Source organism: Pelobates fuscus, chromosome 7 (genome assembly GCF_036172605.1).
Source record: "Pelobates fuscus isolate aPelFus1 chromosome 7, aPelFus1.pri, whole genome shotgun sequence".
Lineage (NCBI taxonomy): Eukaryota > Metazoa > Chordata > Amphibia > Anura > Pelobatidae > Pelobates > Pelobates fuscus.
The window spans coordinates 64,413,241-64,434,028 of NC_086323.1; the positions used below are offsets into that span (position 1 = coordinate 64,413,241).

At 39.6% G+C, this 20,788-nt stretch overlaps 1 protein-coding gene across 2 annotated transcripts in view; it reads right to left on the bottom strand.

Annotated features, from left to right (window-relative positions):
* The window catches only part of SH3GLB1 (SH3 domain containing GRB2 like, endophilin B1), a 40,262-nt gene extending 19,898 nt beyond the window's left edge, over nucleotides 1–20,364 (bottom strand). For both annotated transcript variants that reach the window (XM_063428357.1, XM_063428358.1), the window contains exons 1-2: nucleotides 20,221–20,364; nucleotides 1,167–1,308 (exon numbers count right to left, since the gene is read on the bottom strand). In XM_063428357.1, the coding sequence (XP_063284427.1) occupies nucleotides 1,167–1,308; nucleotides 20,221–20,283 (205 nt within the window). In that variant the 5' untranslated portion in view covers nucleotides 20,284–20,364. The remainder of the gene's footprint in view (nucleotides 1–1,166; nucleotides 1,309–20,220) is intronic.
* Nucleotides 20,365–20,788: the final 424 nt, after the last annotated feature.

Genomic DNA, 20,788 nt, shown 5'->3' on the forward strand with positions numbered 1-20,788 from the left:
AAATATACTCTTTGGGTCAGAGTTGTATTTTGCACCGGGCTTAATAATCCATTGATCAATGGCAGGATCCTTTCAGGCAATTAAATTATTGCGGTTTAATTAGAAAGCTGTGCCGATAACACACACTTGTTTTAACCATTGCTATGCCAAAGTAAATGGGGAGGAATACAAATTATTTGAAATCTAAGGTCAAAACAGCCAGAATGGAAAAATCCTGTATGTCAGCTATGCTTTCAGTTCAGATATTGTGGCCTTAAAGGAACACTATAGACACCCAGCCTACTTCATCTCTTTGAAGTGGTCTGGGTGCAGTGTCCCTGTTCTCTTAAGCCTGCAATTGAAAACATTGCAGTTTTATTTTTGTTTTTTAAGCGATTAAAGATTGCTTCTAGTGGGAATCCCACAGGAAAGCAATGCAATGGTATTGCACATGCGCAGCAAAACACCACATTCTGCCAATCAATGCATTTCTATGTGTAGCGTTCAGTGTCTCCATCCAGAGCATGGCAACGCTGGACTGAATGTAAGTGCTGCACACTGTGATAGAAAGCCCCTCTAGTGGCCATCTGAGTGACTGCCACAAGAGGTGTTCCTAGGCAGCAATGTAAACACTGTCATTTCTCTGAAAAGCCTGCAGGGACATGCTATGAGCATCGGAACCCCTACATTAAGCTGTAGTGGTTCTGGTTACTACAGCGTCCATTTGAAAGGACATTCCAAAGGGAAAAAAAAAAGAAAAACATACAGGCATATAATTGCTTCTTTTTTTATTCCGAATATACCTGAATACAGATGGCAAAATCTGCAGTTCTCTTGTCTGAAGCCTTTGCAAGTCCTCCCTTTCTAACCCCTCCCAGACTTTTCGGCAGCTGTCCAATTCTCAATGCAGCTCAATGAGAAGTCTTTGCAAGGTAGGTACTCTGGGCAATTGCCTGCTTCTTGAGCTTAGTCCCATTGAGTTAAACAACCGTTAACTGCTGGCAGACTAAATGCTATTTTAGAAAAGTGCCAATTTCTACAGGAATCTGCACTTTTTGTGAAATAGATTACACTCTTTACATATAAAGCACTCTATAGAGCTGAAGAGCTTTATGTGTCTGGAGTGCCCCTTTAAATTAATAAACATATGAGCCTCTGGTTTTCCTTTTGCAGAAAAAATTGCTTACTTGGATTTGGCTGTAATAAGACCTCTGTCTGCTTCATTACTTTTTCAGTCCAAAGTTTTGTACTGTCCGCCTTGGCAAGAAGGTTCTCTAAGTGTGCATCCAGTTCAGTCTTCTCTGCTTGGCCAAGCTTCTCTTCTGTGAACTGTTAGGTGACAGACAAAAGGAATGAGGCACATATACATATACTGCCATCTACACATGTAACCAGCAATAAATAATATGACTCTATGGATGTCAAAGAAAATAGTTTGTAGTTAAACTGTTATTCAAAGGATTACATTTAGCATGTAAAATGTATGCCCTAAAATAAAAGCAATTCTGATTAAAAAAACAAACAAGAAAATAAAACACTAAGCTCAGGTTTAAAAACAGTAAATACAATAATATGATTTGAGAAAACAAAATATTATACAAGATAATACATCCCGTGGTATTAAAATAACATTAATTAAATACAATCCCTAGAGTCTGCCTGCACATTCCAGTCCTAAACGTCATCATATATATCCACCTCTAAATTACCTGAACCAGTCCACAGCAGGGGGGCATGGCTTCAGGTGACAATAGACCAAGTTCAAAAACAGACACAAATCTGAGGGATCAGAGCCCAAGGACTCTGTAAGGGACACTCTAGGCACCATAACCAATTCATCTAATTGATTATGTCATAGTGCCTGGTATCCACTGGCACTGTCCCTTTTTGAGTAGTTAACACTGAATAGGGGTCCCTGGCTAAGGCAGAGATTACATACTTCATTGAAGCCATCCCAATTCATATCTGAAATCACAACCAATCACAGCCACCAATTGCTGCTCAGGCTCATACTTCCACCATAGTCCAAGCAGCACAAATGGGATGGATTGCTGGGGACTATTGTTTAGCATTACACATAAAAAAAATGTGTTTAATGCTGAATGGAAGGACAGCACAAGGGAACACCAGACACTATAACCACTTATGAGATTAAGTAGTTATGGTGCCAACAGTGTTCCTTTAACAACACTAATTTAGATATGAACATTAAAATAGGCACTTTAGGGTATCTAACTGTAAATATCCAGCTTTGTCTTGTGTCCAAAGAATATAAACAGATGGTCATGATTAAAATTAAATTTATATAATGATTTATCAGTTATTTTCCCAAGTTACTTTAATCTATATGGTTTTCCTATAAGAAAGAGCAATGTTGGAGAAACTTTAGTGTCGGGAAGATCTGTGTTTTTGGTCAGAAAGTGGAGGGACTGCACCCATAGCCTCTTTGCACTATAAACACTATTATAAACCATAGTGGTTGGTTATGGTGCTTGAAGAGTCCCCTTTTACCCCAACCACGATTGGCTACCAATGCTTGGGTCTCCTCTTACTGGCACACACTATGAATCCTAATCATAAAGGATATGATCCCAAACTAATCTTCCTCTTGCGTGCTGTAAAATGCAAGTTAATATACGAATAAGCAATGCATAAAAGACATCAGGATGAAAAAAAATGTAATTAAGGGACACTATAGGGTCAGGAACACGTTCGGGTTAAAAACACAGTCTCCCCCAAAAACAGAGGTGTCAATACCTGCCATAGACGTGGTTAATCTAAGCCATCTTTGCTAGAGTCACAGTATAGACAGGTAGAAAATGAGAAGTTGATAAAAGACAGGATTTCTGGAAGGTTCTGTTTTGAGTTCACAGGTTTTCAGAACTAAAGAAATGTCCCAAGTATACAGGTATTTAGGACATGGTGGCCATCTGAAATACTTACACCTCTTTACAAAATTGCATTACAAAGGAGGCTTACCTACAGAAACTCATTTGGTATGACCTAGACCATTACATAGGTGTTGTACCTTCAATCTCTGAAGTACTCTAATGTAGGGGAGCAGTTAATATAGTTTGTATAGAAGCTGAGACACACTATGTGAGCGAAGGATCTTATAGAGATTAATTGTTTGTTGAGAATCAAAATGATCTCTTTAAGAATAGTTTTAAGTTACCTGGAAGGAAGACTCCAGGTATCAGTTTGAGAGTTCTACATAGCTGTTTAGAAAATATAGATTGATGACCTGTATCACTAATTTTAGCTTCCTGTCTGAGATAAAGTTTCATTTATAAGTATATTTATGTTTTGCATATGAAGGATACGTGTTTAAGTTAATTTGGAATGCTAGACTAATTTACATGCTTATATTAGTTTTAATGTGCTTTTGACAATGTTAAAAGATATGGATTTTTGTGATGCACTGCCACTTTAAGAAAAATAATTTCTTATTATATAATGTTTGGTTTTGCCCTTGCAGCCTTTATCTTGAGAAATTCCAATTTACTGAAAAATGTTGATTGATGCCACACAAGACTAAGCTGATCGAGTACTAAACTTGGAGAGAAAAAAAATGAAGAATGGATTATACGTCTTGCCATATCCAGAACGCAGTTGTTGGCTTCCACTGCAAGGGAGTTGTGTGCAACACAAAGCTCTCACTGGTAGTTACCTATCAAGTGCCATTTAGTTATCATGACTCATTTTTATTTGATACAGGAAGCCGTCTTTTAGTTTGCACGTGAGTTCATAAAAAGGTTTTATGGTACTTTGATTAAAATGGACACGCATCACATGACATTTTTTTTTAACCAGCATGCAAACACTTTAAACAAATATACAAAACAAAATAAAACAAACAAACTTTTAAGACTATGTGTTAGTTAGTTAAAGCAGGGCTTGACAAATTTGCTTGGAATCTAAGAACCAGCTAAAAAGGTTAGGAGGCAGGTTTTTTTCAATGTCACAAATACAATTCTTAAAGGCACATTAGTGTCACCAGAACCAGTACAGCTTAATGTAGTTGTTCTGAAGACTAAAGCCTGTCCGTAACCGCTTTTCCAAGTAAACACTGTCTTTTCAGACAAAAGGCAATGGTTACATTGCTGCCTAGTAACACAGACTGCCTCTAGAGGTGCTTCCTGGGTCATTGCTGCACAATGTGCAGCACCTATGGTAAGCATCTCCATGCTTTGAATAGAGGCGCTTCATTCTTCCCATAGAGGTGCATAAATTCACAATGCATCTCTATTAGGAGATGTTGATTGGTGCAGCGTGGCGTTTTACAGACACACACATACATTTTCACATACACTCACAAATTATAATTTGTTTTATTTAAATTTGTCCACCCAGCCTCCCTATCTTTTGGGAGAGCTGGAGTGGATACTGTCCCTGACGTCATATTTCGGCTCCTGGCATCCCTGCGGGGAGCGAGAGGGAGCACAGCAGCAAGCTCACAACTCCATTGCCGCCTCCTCACTCGTGAGCCGTCTTGCTTGACTGCTTCGTGCAGTTCTGAATGAAGGGATTTTGATAGAATACCCAGCCGCCTGCCTCCAATATCAGTCACCTCAGGGGCTAAATGGGCTCACAAATCCCTGGCACCAGGACAAATTTCCTAGTCGCCATAGTGGATTGGCACCTGCAATTTGTCGAGCCCTGTATTAAACCTTTACAAACTTGCTCAGATTGCATTGTTGAGCATGCCTCTGAGTAGGGGAGTTTCTTCAGCCCACCCCCCACTCTTCTCAGTTTCAGACCAGGCTAATAAGGATATAAACAGGGTATCATCGTGCAGCAACAGGAGAGAGAAACCCAGCACAGGAGATTGTCTTCTCCAGGAACCTGTCGACTCCCTCTGTCAGGATGTTGCAAGGTGAAGAGATCTTCAACTGCACATGTGTGAATCTATAGGAATAGAAACAACAAAACATGGGAAATGGCTGTATAATCTAAAAGAGAAAAAATATAGTGTGATATTGTTATAAATTATATATGTGCACTAGTAATATTTGCACTCACAGGATTGAAGATGTAAACAATTCAAAGGGTGCCTCCTCTGTATGTACTCCTTTAAGAACAGAAGAGGGTTCATAGAACCCCAACACCATCGGGGGAGGCACCCTTTGAATGCGTTAACATGTTCAATCCTGTGAGTGCAAAGATTACTAGTGCACATAAATAATTTATAACAATATCACACTATGTGCATTAGTCATCTTTGCACTCACAGTGTTGAAGATGTAAACTCATTCAAAGGGTGCTATGAACCCTCTTCTGAATTCCTGTTCTTAAAGGAGTACATACAGATGAGGCACCCTTTGAATGCGTTAACATCTTCAATCCTGTGAGTGCAAAGATTACTAGTGCACATATATATGTAATGTATAACAATATCACACTCTTGTTTTGTGTTCTCTTTTAGATTATACAGTCATTTCCCATGTTTTGTTGTTTCTATTCCTATTGATGTAAGATCACCATCTGGGAGGCTGTCCTGTTTACTATTAGGATAAGTATATTTTTTACTTTATCACACTATCTAAACATTTACTTTTGTGGGGATAGCACATTTCTACATGTGTAAATCTGTCAGGCATGCCATCTTTTCCAGGACTTCCCGAAATACCCCCCTGGAGTGGGTGTGGAAAGCATTATAAATATATTTGAAGGAACCCTATAGTCGCCTAAACAACTTTAGCTTAATGAAGCAGCTTTAGTGTATAGACCATGCCTCTTAGGTTTCACTGCTCAATTCACTGCCATTTAGGAGTTAAAGCACTTTGTTTCTGTTTATGCAGCCCTTGCCATACCTCCCCTGGCTCAGATTGACAGAGCCTGCATGAAAAATATAAAAAAAAATTGGTTTCACTTTCAATCATATGTAATTTACCTTAAAAAAAAAAATATGTATCTCTTGCTCTGTAAATTAAACTTTAATCACATACAGGAGACTGTTGCAGGGTCTAGCAAGCTATTAATATAGCGGGGGATAAAAAAAAATCTAAATTAAATAGAACTTGCAATAAAGGAAGGATAAGCATTAGATGACTTTACAGAAAGTGTTTAGGAAGGCTGTGCAAGTCACACGCAGGGAGGTGTGACTAGAGTTAATAAACAAAGTGATTTGTTTAAATGGCAAATAATTGAGCATTGAGACTGCAGAGGCAGAGATCTATACACCAAAACGGTGTCATTAAGCTAAAGTTGTTTTGGTGACTATAGTGTCCCTTAACTGCTTTTTTCAGCCTGCAGAGTGAGGCAGCAGCCTCATTCAAAGCTAAAGCTTAGAATGAGAGAACTGTTTTGAAGTGATGTATGCGATGTATGCATATTCCTAATAGTTCTCTTTTTCAGAAAACAAAGGACACAGTATACACTGCAACTGGATTTGCTACAATGGAGGATATACTTTTATTTAAAGGAAAAATAAAAATACCTAAAATGAAAATGTAATTAGACGAAGCCATTGTGCATAAATTGTGCTGACCCCTATTGTGTACAAGGTTCTGTAAATCTCACTTGTTACTTTAAGAGGGATGTGGGCGGTTAAAATGACTTAATTTGCACATTGTCTGCACTTGAATTTAAAAGAATGGAAAAGCTGCCATTGAACATCTGCAGTTTCCTGTCTAACAGCAAACTGGCTCTGTTTTATATCTTAAGCCAAGCCAAAATATATGAAGAATAGGATATGTGAAACAACATTAATGTTTACAATTAATAAAATGACATACTGTTTTAATGATGCCAGTTTCCACCAAAGTAACAAAAAAAACAAAGCTCAATTTAAGATCACAATAATGCAGCACGCACAACAGAGTTTACTTAATTCATATGTACTATGCTGCAAAGAGACAACACTTCAAACATAGCATGACCGATATTAGCACACGCACCATATGAAAGATAACTACTCTTAATTTTAGAGCCTAATTACACTGGTTCTTAACAGATAAAAAGTGTATAAAGATAACAATTCTTAAGACATTCTCACTACCAATTTCTATTGCATATCTCAACCTCACATGCAATGTGTTAGGATTTGCACAAAAAGAAAGAACCATTTCCTCATATTTTAAATTGTGTTTTTGCATTTTTTTATTGCATAATCTAACAATACATTGACAGAGAATGGAACAATTCTTGTCCACATCTCTTATAAGCAAAGTCCCAGGCTCTGACCGTTCCTGATATCCCTGGTCATTCTATTGGTTGAAAATAACATGGTACGTACCACATAAAGCCATATTCCACACGTAGACATGCAAACTAAAATGCAGCTCTTAGGCCCAACTAATGTTGTGGACTCCTCTAAACAGACACAAACAGAATATGAACAACAAAGTACGTTTGTTCAGGTTACACGTACACAAAATGTGTGTAGGTAGATGCACACAGGAATACAACTGTGATGTAACAGTATAAGGAATGTGTGTGTTTTCCAATTATCATAAAATATCAAAGTTTCAAGGCTAGTAAACTGTGTTGCAAAGAATAAATAAAAAATAAAAAACCTGTACTTAGCCTTTACTTATAGGTTTATTAACTTTGAAGCTGTTTCTGCTGTGAGCATCAGGAAGGAGCACTTACTACAATGTAAATAAGAACCTGATAAGGTCATAATACTTAAGAAAAAAAAAGCATTTATAGGCATTAATCTAATGCAAGTTTGTATGTTGAGCATTTACAAACACACTGCAATATATGTGAAAAACTAGTGCAGGGTCGGTGCTCTGTCTCCTCCGTCACAGTTGTAGGGGGTCTAATGAGCATGCACTGTGAGTGCCTCAAGTATGTTAGGCTCAATGCTTTCCTATGGGGATTTTACTTTAGCAAGACATCATTATCTGATTGGCAGCCACTAGAAGCAGTCTTAAAAACGGCAATGATTTAGGAGCAGGTTCCGGCCAGTAGGCCGTACCCTGGTCTCAGTTCCCCCTGTAAATCTCAGTTGTGCATTACCTTGGGTTTCTTTTGAGCAATGAGGAGTAGTGAAGGGGTGAGAGAGCCCGGCTTTAGCCAGGGTATATATGGGCAGGATATGCTTCCAGATAAGCCTCATAATAAAAATAAAATATAAGGATACCGAAAATAAAGTGTAACCAACTTCAAAACGCATACAACATAAGTCCTTGGTTTTGGAAGATTGTGTGCCACGGGAAAGTCTCTGGCCCACAGGTGGCGACCACTGCATACACCTCCGTCTCCGCATTCCTTGTGTCCCATCTTTGTTCCACATATGTTGTCTTTCGAGACCTAGGCTTCTGCAGAGAGTCCCCCGGGAGACTCAGCGTGTGGAGATGAGCAGTTGCGCCTTACATATAGGAGACAGAGTGTGCAGGGTCACCTTGCAGGACTTATCTGAATCTGTGGTCTTGGAGCAAGGACATGAAAGCTGCATCGACTTGCACCACTATAGGGTGTCTCCCGACAGGTCTACGTAGAAGGAGATGTCATATTCTATAATTTGTAGGAGGAATTCCCCTTAAGAGTAGCTTGTACAGCCGCCTTATAAGCACTGTTGCAAAACCGCACTACCAGATCTCTGGAGGCTTACTCCGGCACCCTCCAAAGTTTCAGGACCCTGAAGATTCTGACAAAAGCAACGCTTCTGGCCTGCTTAGGTGCTAGTAGCATTCCCATTAATCTTTGCAGTAGATGTGGGAGCTCCCCCGTGAGGACATCCTCCAGTAGCCCCCCTGGACCTTCAGGTTTTTGCTGTGTTGGGTGTCCTCTCCCGCAGCGAAACGCTGCTCAAACGTTGCCTGCTGCTTCTTGAGAGAGTGGACCTCAAGTCAGGGGTCTGCAATCGATTGAGTGTGTTGTTCGGAGGAGGTCTCCACTGCTCCTAGGCCGCCCACGAGGCTTGTAAGGCTGATGCGGAGCAAAGCCATATCCGCCTGGATTAACTTCTGGAAGGTCCCCAGCATGTCTTTGAGCATTGCCTCTGTGACAGGCCTGGAATATCCAGGCTTGTGGGCGGTCTGTAGCTGTAGCATCTGCTGCATCGCACCACCACTTCCCATTAGGATTATTTCCTCCGAGGTGTCCGAGAAATCTTCGAAGTCGGCTTGCGCTTTGCGGTGAAGATTGCAGATATCCACATCCAACTTAGGCTAATCAGGTTTTTTTTTTGCGACCCATAATGATATGTCACCTGTAGGCCGTAGTTTCCAGACTGCAAAAAACATAAATCTCTAAATTACCCTGTATAAGCACACAGCCCATGGAGCAGGCGTACTTTCTGTTTAGCCACTTGGCTCTGCCCCCAACGCACTAATGTTTAATTGAACATGGGAAAATGTAATTCAAAGTTCTAGTTGCTACATGGCCTGTGATTTACAGGCATGCCAGCAAAAAAAAAAATAAAAAAAAAAAATCCATATTTAGGAGCCCCAGACTGACAAAGCTTTGTACAGTACTGAGATGAGAGCTGCAGAGGCCTTTAAAATTACTGTGGCTAAAATAATAAATCATTAATGACATCACCGGGATTCCCTATAAAAAAAAAAAAAGACCTAAAAAGAACTTGATCAAGTCTCCCTGCATGCACAGAGGGAGGACATGCTCACAAAAAAAAAAAAATCTCTCTGCTGATGTTATGCCTTTAGGGTTGGTGCTATAGTCTGCTAGAGTTAGGTTGGGTTGAGCTTAGCTAAAATTAGAAATAACTTCAAGTAAAGTTTGATAATGTTCAGTATGGTGACACAGATAGTGTCACTTCACTAAATAGTGTGTCTAGTTAGTACCCAAAAAGGAATGTTAAAATTGTGGCATGCCTGTTATTTGACTGTATAAATCCATCCGTATTGTCTGAGCCAATATGTTGACTTGCAATTCAACTGGAATTCTCGGTGGCATACATCAGTTAGATTTTGGCTCTATTACGCAAGACATGGCATTCCTCTATTCAGCAAGATGTGGCATTCTTCCTAGAGGCATTAATGCTAAACAGAAGGCCTGATAACAATTACTTGTGTAAAGCGATATATAATAACGCAACAGAAAAAGAAACATAACAGAGGCTGAAGTCCCGTACAAATTCAGGTCACCGAGTCACTGGCTCCGCTGGGTACGAAGGGGTTGACTCTAGTGACGTCCCAGGTGTGGCTCGTGCAAGCCGCGTTGGTCTGGTCTTGTAGTCCAAGCGCTTGAAGAAACGCAGTTCCCTCTGACGGTCCCAAGGCTTTGAAAGTCCATTTTGGGTGACTGTAAGGGCTCTGGGAAAATACCATCTGTGGGGGAGGCCAGCCCCTTGTAGGGCTTTCGTGATCGGCTGCATTGATTTTCGCCATAGTAAAGTGGCTCTACTTAGGTCTTGGGAAAAAAAAGTGATGGTTTGCGTTTCAAATTGTAGTGGGGTCTTACACTTCACTGCGTTAAGGAGCCTGTGTTTGTTGGAAAGAGTTTGGCAGCACAGAATAATGTCTCGTGGGGCCTCGGCTGGTGCTTGTGTTGATTTGGCTATGCCAGGGATAGGCAACCTTCGGCTCTCCAGATGTTGTGGACTACATCCCCCATAATGCTCTTACACAGATAATGCTGGCAAAGCATCATGGGAGGTGTAGTCCAAAACATCTGCAGAGCCGAAGGTTGCCTATGCGGTACATGCCGTCAAAGGTAATTTGTTTGGCGTTTTTTTTGCGGGCATGATGGAGGAGACTAGAAGTCTGACGAAGTGGGGGATCTCATCGGGTGGGAGTGAGTCCACCACTCCGCGGATTTTGATGTTTCTGTTCCGCTCTCTATCCTCCATCTGGGCTAACTTGATGCCTTGGTGTGCTTGTGCTGTTTGGAGGAGTTGCACAGATTCATTGATGGTGCCCATGCACTGTTTGAGGTTGGTAAGGTCCGCTTCCCCCATTTAGACCCTGTTTGTGACTGCCTGTACCTCTGTCTGTACTGCCTTGAGCTCTGTTGAGAACATTTGCTGGATGTGCACTAGTAGGTTGTATATGTCCTGTTTGGTGGACGGTGCGTGTCCATCTGCTATCGACTGAGCCTCCAGCATGGAGAGCTTCGTTGCAGGTGGGTCGGCCATCTTTTCAGGGCCTGGTGGTGTTGCCTCTCTGTTTCTGGAAGTTAGCATTTGGCCGATGTCCTGGCCTTCCCTGGATTAAGGTATGGGTCGTTTTCTGAGATTTGCGCACCATTTCTCCTCCTGGGAGGTTTGACCGTAGTACTCGGGGTTTGTGTCCCCTTCTAGGCCTGTTCCAAGCCAGTAAGGGTCACTTTGCAGCCGCAGGTTTCCCACGCGGTAGGCCCGAGAGCCTCGGTGCCAGGTTTAAGCGTTCGCGGGGACTATAAAGGGCATCCGCTAGCTCGTGGGAACCTCCCTTACTTGTTGGAGGAGTTTATATCCCGGTATCTTCAGTTGCTGCAGCGTTAACGGTGATTTTGTCGGGATTCGCCCAGGAGCCGAGGGAAGGTGCGTCTGCCTCGGAACTCTGCTTGGCTCCACCCCCATACTTAGTGTATTTTATTACTTTTATTTTAAGAGTCTCGTATTTTTTTTTATATATATTTGAATTTTTTATTAATGCCAAAAAGAATGAAAACAAGCAGTACATCACATTTTGATTTACATATTATTCATCAAAAAAGAAGAAAGGAAATCCCTTTCCTTCAACCCACTTACGATAGCAGCCTTTAGAATATTCATTGACATTGTAAGCATTCATATTAAAAACATTTCCATGTTGCCTTAATAATAAGTCAGTTTAGTAAATACATTCCATTCAACTTCTAGTTTAGCTTATACTGAGCTAGCTTACAATTGTGGTATACTACTTTATTAATCCGTTGCATTATTAATTTGTAATTTCCTTAGCCAAAACATAAACAAACACAAACAAGGACAGACAAAAAACAACTAAAAAGGGGAGGAAAAAAAAAAAAGAAAAAAAGAATCACCCCACCGAATCCTGGTTGTTCTCCACATTACCTATTTACATACTTCTCTTTATTTACTCTAGCCACCTTATGTAGAGCATGCTTCAGTCACTTTATTTTTAAAAAGCTAAAGCACCTACTTACATCCAGCTATGCCATTCTTTTTTATATTTGTCAAGGAATCCATTAACTTCACTGGCCATCTTTTCATATGTTCTAATCTTATTCAGTTTAGCGTATACTTCATCTGAAGGGATGACTTTCTGCTTCCAATTACTTGTTAAAGCTATTTTTGCTACCGTAAGAATATTTAAAATAACTTTTTCTATAGGCATGGATATTAATCCCTGGAATAATGTGAAGTACGAATTTCTCCGCATGCAATGGAATCAAAAGCTTTGTCTTATCATAAATCACATTCTGAATTAGTTTCCAAAACTCTCTTAAATATGGACACTCCCAAAAAATATGCAGCATAGATCCTGCTTCTTTTTCGCACCTCCAGCATAACCCTAATGAATCAGCATACATGCGTGCTAATCTTTGCGGTACCAAATACCCCCTCATTGTCACCTTACAATACGCCTCCCATAGCGATAAACTATGTGAGGCTTGCTTGGTACTGAGCATAGCCAAGTGCCAGTCTTTCCTAGAAAATTGATGCCCAATTTCATTCTCCCATTGTATCATATATTTTAATTTATCTGGTGCAGCACTTTCCGTCAGTGCATTATAGCATAAGGAAAAGGGTTTAACAGATTTGAGTGACAAAATAAATTCTGGTGTCGGTAAGGTATTTACCTCATTATATGGATTATCCAAAGTATGCGCCTTTATTATATTCTTGGTCCTTAAATACACAAACAAGTCTTTAGCTTCCAAATTTAATTCTTTTTGAAGATCAGGAAATAGCTTTACTTGTGGCCCATTCATTAAATTGCCTATTTGTCTTACCCCCTTCTCATCTGAAGGTCCAAAGAGAGGGCCGCTAATGCCATTATTGGTGCAGCTCTAAACATCAGATTTACATTTATTACATATGGACACCATTTTTTCCATAAACTTAGCAAGAGTTTTGTACTTTGTAATATAGATTTTAAATGAGACTGGGGAACCGAACATGTCCATAGATAATATGTTATTTGCGTCTAAACATGCATTTTCAAATGTTAACCAAATTGGGTATTGAGAGGTTTTCCTCAATCTCAGTAATCTAATCCCTTCTGCTAGGAAAGATGCCCTGTAATATGTTTTAATGTCTGGCATCCCCAGACCACCTTTTACATATGAAAGACCTGAAAACTCACAATATGTGCTTCCAAAATTTCTGGTGGAATGGCTCCAGTATCTTTTGTATAGTTATAAAGTTTTGTAAGGATTGGGGTCAATTGTTTTTCTAATTTTAAAAACTATACATCCTACAGCGAAGAGCTTTATATTGTGAGAATCACAAGACCCAGACCTACAGTTTGATGCATATTATGTCTCTGAAGTATTAAAAATGAAGGCACAGTCGCAGTTTAGAAATTGCCCTTCAAATTTAAGCTGGCTGGAGTTTCAATGAATGTCAATCGACTGCGTGAGTTGCAAACAAATGGTCATATTGTGAAAACTATCAGGACTATGGCTTAGCTGTGGACATTTTTAGTGGCAGCAGGGATAGCTGAATGTTTTGATATAAGATTTGTGTAGGTGGGCCTGAAAATGAGGGAGTGGTGGCAGTTTAGAAATCATGTCCTGATTTTTCAGCTTTTGCCAGCTCCCACTCTAGCTTTGCCATTCATTCCTATGGGACAAATTTCGCCACAAGAACGACGATATTCCGTGAACCATTCGGCGAAACGTTCCACAAAGTAATAGCAATCCAATCGGGAACAATCTGCACGTTTTGGTATATTTTTGTCTATGTAGTGTAAAAACTGTGGGAGGAGTTAGGGTGGCAAATTTGGCTATAATAATATATATGTGAGATAACATTAAGTGGTCTTGCTATGCAAGAACACTTAATACTAGAAAAGCTACAATTTCTGGGGAAATTGGGTGAAGTGTTCTTGCCTCCACCAGTAGTCTACAACTGGAGTGGGCGGAGTAACTGTTATTATTTATTTATATAGCACATTTAATTGCAACGTTGTTGCCCAAAGTGCTTCACAGTTACATTAAAACATACAGTTATAAAAACATTAGCAGGTGCAAAAGGCCCTGTCTATGACATCACTTGCTGCTGCAGCCTGGCACAGGTCAGAGTATTTTGGTGGTTGCCATCTTCAAATGGTCGTATTTTAAAACCTATAAATCCTACAGTGAAGAGGTTTATATTGTGAGAATCACAAGACCCAGACCTACATTTCGATGCATAGTATGTCTCTGCAATATTAACAATGAAGGCACAGTCGCAGTTTAGAAATTGCCCTTCAAATGTGAGCTTTGCAGAGTGGAGTTTCAATGAATGTCAATGGACGGCGTGAGTTGCAAACAAACGGTCATATTGTGAAAACTATATGGACTAGTGGCTTAGCTGTGGACATTTTTAGTGGCAGCAGGGAGAGCTGAACGTTTTGATATAAGATTTGTGTAGGTTGGCCTGAAAATGAGCGAGTGGTGGCAGTTTAGAAATCATGTCCTGATTTTTCAGCTTTTGCCAGCTCCCACTCTAGCTTTGCCATTCATTCATATGGGACAAGTTTCGCCACAAGAACGACGATATTCCGAGAACCATTCGCCGAAACGTTCCACAAAGTAATAGCAATCCGATCGGGAACAATCTGCACGTTTTGGTATATTTCTGTCTATGTAGTGTAAAAACTGTGGGAGGAGTTAGGGTGGCAAATTTGGCTATAATAAGAATAATAATAATATATATGTGAGATAACAGTAAGTGGTCTTGCTATGCAAGAACACTTAATATATATGTGAGATAACATTAAGTGGTCTTGCTATGCAAGAACACTTAATAATATATATGTGAGATAACATTAAGTGGTCTTGCTTTGCAAGAACACTTAAATATATATGTGAGATAACATTAAGTGGTCTTGCTATGTAAGAACACTTAATAATTTGAGAACCCATCAGGCCCGGGAGCCTTATGCTTAGAAAGAGAGTTTATTGCTATTACTACCTCTTCTTCCTCAAATGATTTTTCGAGGAAGGTACATTGAAATGGTGTTAACCTAGGTAGAGGGACCCTTTCTAAAAAAATTCTGTATCTCCTCCTCCGTTGGTTTATGTGTATTAGTATCTTTCTCTAGTTGATAAAGCATTGAATAGTAAGTTGCCAATTAATTTGCTATATCCTGAGGATTATATAATGTATCACTCCTTTTAGAGACTATATAAGGGATTTTAAATTTAATTTTTTTTTGTTAAACTTTACTAGCTAAAAGTCTACCAGCTTTATTTCCCATGACATAATGTGATTGGTTTAATAGTCTCATATGTTTCCCTGTTTCCGAAAGTTGTAAATCATGAAAGGCTGACCTAATCATCATCAATTGTGAATGTGAACGTGAGGTAGGAGCAGCTTTATGTATGGCCTCCACCTTAGTCAACTCCTGTTCTAATTTACTCATTTCCTGTAAATGTGATCTCTTTACCCGTGCTCCTTGCTGTATTAACATACCTCTTATGACTGCCTTATGGGCTAGCCGTTGGGTAGTAACATTAATCTGGCAGTTAGCATGATTTCTAAAAAACATCTCTACCTGAGATTGCAACTTTGGGAGGTATTCATTAGCATCTAATAAGCTATCATTTAAACTCCATGCACTTTTCACCCTTACGGAAAATGGCACCTTTATCTTAATACTTAAAGACACGTGGTCGGACCACGTTATGGGGCCTATTTGTGCACTAATTGCGGTGAGCAGGGTTTTAATATCCAGCAGACAGATCTATTCTAGTAAAAGTCTTATGTACAGTTGAGTAGTAAGTAAAGTCTCTCTCACTTGGGTAGAGATTGCGCCATAGATCATAATAGTCAAAATCATGCAGTAAAGTCCTCAAATATTGACCAAGGTGGACCGATAACTGTTTCGGTGGTTAAACCTCTACTCTTTTAATATCGAAAGAAGGGTCTGGAACACAGTTAAAATCACCGCAAATAAATATATGTCCTGCCTTATATTGTTCTATCTTTCGAAAAGCCATAGTGAGAAATGATTTTTGCTTATCATTTGGTGCATATAATGACACTATAGTTACTGATAATCCAACCAAAATAAGCAGTCTCCCATCTTTTCTAACATATTGTTTGTCAGGAATAAAGGACCAATCGCTATGAAAATAAATTGATACCCCTTTAGTTTTAGTTGTGAACATAGAATGATAGCTTTGAGGGTAATGGTTAATATTACATTTAGGTGGGTTCTTAGCACACAGATGTGTCTCTTGAAGACATACCACTGCTGCTTTTGATTTCAACATTTCATGCTCTAACATTCTGCGTTTATGAGGGCTATTTAGACCTAACATTTAAAGTAAGTATAGTTAAATAACTGTCCATGGTCCCAATTCATTTATTCCTCATTATACTTAGTCTATTTTAATATTAATATAATTACAAATATTAATATTAAAAAAAAATGACAATGAAGTTACATATATAATTTATATATATATTATATATACAAATAATTACAATACATAAAATAAATAATAAAAAATAAATTATATATACATATGTAATTTCATTCTAACTGTATTTTGATATTAAAGGGACACTATAGTCACCCAAACAACTTTAGCTTAATGAAGCAGTTTTGATGTATAAATCATGCCCCTTCAGTTTCACTTCCATTTAGGAGTTAAATCACTTTGTGCAGCCTTAGGCACACCTCCATGCATGGGACTTGCACAGCCTTCCTAAACACTTCCTGCCAAGAGTCATCTAATGTTTATACTTCCTTTATTGTAAATTCTGTTTAATTTAGAATCTATTATCTCCTGCTCTGTTAATAGCTTGCTAGACCCTATTGAAATGAATTAAAGTTCAATTTACAAAGCAGGAGATAAAAACGATTTAAAGTAAATTACATCTGATTGAAAGTGAAACTATTTTGTTTTCATGCAGGCTGAGAGAGTCACAACCAGGGGAGGTGTGGCTAGGGCTGCATAAACAGAACCAAAAATGAAAAAAAAAAAAAGTCAACAAGGTTGTACAGGTTTACATAGTAAACAGCCCATTACCACTACACCACCACCCTACTTACCTAGAGGAGACAGGACAGGATTGAACAATGGGATCCAAGTAACAGGGTCACATCTGGGAAAGATGGGGCCATAGAGGAACCGTTGAGCAATAACCAAGCCCCTGACAATACAATAAGATTACTCGCTGCCACTCAGAGTTCTGAAGCCCTTTTATAGGGAGGGGTTGGGATGTGGGATTTTCACAACACGATTGGTATGATAAGGTATTGGAATCAGACATTTCTTCCACAAATATTAGGATAAATGTAATTACTAAAGGTGGTAAATTGTGAAAAGGATGACATTAATGATGTATGATTTTAAAAAAAAAAAAAATTATTGTAACCGTGGACCCGCCGCTGTTACTGTATAAACCCTCTTCCTTTCTGTACCCAGATAACCGTTTTAATTCTTTGACTCAAAAATTGTCAAATTGAGAAAAAACAAACAAAAAAAAAACAGAACCAAAAGTGATTTAACTCCTAAGTTGCAGAGAATTGAGCAGTGAGACTACAGGTGCATAAGCAATATACTATAACTTTCATTAAGTTGTTTGGTGACTATAGTGCCCCTTTAATAAATAAATAAATATATATATATAACAAAATACACTTAAAATGTAATTTTATAAAATATCTATATATAAAGTATAATAATTGCAACAAAAAAAAAATATATATATATATATATATACACACACACACACACACACACACACACATTACATACATACATACACACACACACACACAATTGCATAAGTATACACGTAGAATTTAAATACATATATTAAAATTCTACATGTATATTTATGTAATCTTCTAATATAATTATGTGATTTTATAAAAGGGAAACTATAGTGCCAGGAAAACAAACTCATTTTCCAGGCACTGTAACTTCCCTTTCTGTCAAGGCCCCCCCCTCCAGTGGCACTGAGTTAATAACCCCTTCAGTCACTTACCGGGGTCCAGCGCCGATGTCCCTCGGCACTAGCTCAGCTCCGCCCATGCTCCTCCCCCTCCGTCAGCCAACTGGGGAAACCTAATGCGCATCAATGGCCATGCTCGCATTATTCAATGGTTTCCTATCAGGATTCCAGCAACGCTGGAGGTCCTCACACAGTGTGAGGATGTCCAGCGTTGTTTAGATGACCAAAAGTCGTCTAAGAACCATGAAGTCCCTCTAGTGGCTGTCTGCTAGACAGCCACTAAAGGAGGACTTAACCCTGCAATGGAAATTTTGCAGTTTATAAAAACGCCAATAATTACATTATCAGGATTAAGGGTGATGGGAGTAGGCACCCAGTGCCTACAGGTCCCTTTTATTAAAATTTATGGGGTGTGCCTTAAGACCAGGGCAGAACACCCTCAGTGCAGGTTTTGGTGTGATGCAGAGGAGATTACTTATTAAAATAACTATTGGTGCAAGTTATATTTTACATGACATATCATAAACACATGCACCACTGAAGTAATTCAGTAAACAAAACAAAGATTACTACGACGGTAGTCTATAAAAACTAAATCAAGTAATTTCCAAGTATGATAAATAAACATGAAGAAATAAAGGTGGTGTGTATATTTAAGGTTACACCCATACAAAACAGAAGTCCAAGTTCTTACCAATGATTTTACATTCTTTAAAAGGCCTATAAAGACTCATCTTAAAGGACAACAGTCACCTCAAGACTATTTTTAATATAATAATGCTTTCAGAAAGATTTTTAAATTATATATGTAACAAAAAAAAACTGAGAAAAACTCATACCTACCTTGAGTATAGTGACAGTTGCCAACTTAGATAAGCACACTAAGCACCTACAGCTGTCATGGCTATGGCGCCAGGAGTGCCCTGCCACCCCCTACAGTAAGTAGTGAAACTATTTGACAACTTACCGGGGGTCCACCACCAGCGTATTACAAGTCAGAAGCTACTGCAGTGCCAGGCTGTCTAATTGGCTTACACGTGAGCTGACCACTCTTTATGTTAAAAAAAAAAAAAAAAGTTGATCTGCAAATACCCTCCAACTCAGCTATACCCACAGCTTGGCTATATGGGCCAAATTTTGCTGTTCTGACGTTTTTAAGGTGGTGATTTGACAAACATTTTCTTGTTCAAAACCATAGCCATAAACATTTAGGAAAGTCAAATGACTTGTAAATCAGCAGAGTTACTGAGCTAATCAGATTGTAGCGTAGACATCACCATAGCCATTATAGGAAATACAAGCACTTCCCTGACTTAACAAAAGCTCTTTTAATTTTGATGCAGTTCATGAGGAAATCAAGCAATTGAACAATAATGGCTAACACTGTGGGCTACATGTAGTAAAAATAATAATAATAATTAGTCAGCAACACATAAAACAGCCACACCTCATTGCCATTAAATAAAGCTTGGATATCTCACTCTGGAGGAAAGAAGAATGCAGAGTAAATAATGGATAACAACTAGCAGGATGAGCTTTATAGGAGCGGCTGCATATAGCACTTGGTTTGTCATCGTGATTGTTGTAAACAAAACATGTAGTTATAATAAACAATAAGTTGATCATGTCATATTATGGGATGTCATGTCTCATAGTTAGTGGGGGGGAGGGGGGGGTAATTAAAGACAGCCCTGTGCTTATAGCAGCTCTTATAAAGCTACTGGTTAAAGTTGTTGTAGAACTCCGACTCCCACGATGCTTGGCAAGCCTGGGTTTTGTCAGTCCTGTCTAAGTGTTGTCAGACTCCTAATTCCATTACAGCTGGCTGTGTGTGATGGGTGGAACTTGGACACTGCCCTGGAGTCCAGTCCAACATAAACACTCAGCCAGCCCAGACACACACAGGGAGGAGGACATTGAGCTGGTTGTCAGACTGCTAATCCCATTAAAGATGGCTGTGTGTGATGGGTGGAACATAGACACTGCCCTGGAGTCCAGTCCAACATAAACCCTCAGCCAGCCCAGACACACACAGGGAGGAGGACATTGAGCTGGTTGTCAGACTGCTAATCCCATTAAAGCTGGCTGTGTGTGATGGGTGGAATTTAGACAGAGCCCTCAAGTCCAGTCCCACATAAACCCTCAGCCAGCCAGCCAGCCCAGACACACACAGGGAGGAGGACATGGAGCTGGTGGGAGATTGCTCATGCTGCTGCTGCCGCCCATACCTGCACTGCGCGGCTCAGGAAAGTGCCAGCATCGGCCGCGAACTTCTTTACGTTGAAGTCCATGGTGTCGGTGGGCCGGGGGGCTGACAGTGAGGGAGGTTAATGTAACCGGCGGAGACAGAGTAATCCAGGAACCCCCGAGTGTCAGAGCCCAGGGAGCTCACAGCCAGCGGAGACACCCTGTGACCGGAAATGGACGACCTTGCACGTCACCATAGAGATGCCGCCTGACACTGACTTCACTTCCGGTTCCCTGGAGGACTGGAGTCAGTGTGTTCTAGAACACAGAACATAGCTGCTCTAAGATTCTAGGACCAATAACTGCCGTGCTATACATTCATATTACCGTACTTCACTATGTATTGTTTTATTTTTTTTCTGTTATAAATAACAGCTGTGTCCATATTTTTTGTATCTATCTGAATGTAGACCGACCTGCTTGGATGCAACCAAACTGCTGGAATCTGGAATAAAATGGTGACAATATGCAACCAAGTGCTCAAATACACCAATCAGCAGTCTGAATTATGGACCTTCTAAAAAGGAATGACAGAATGCGCATAGACTG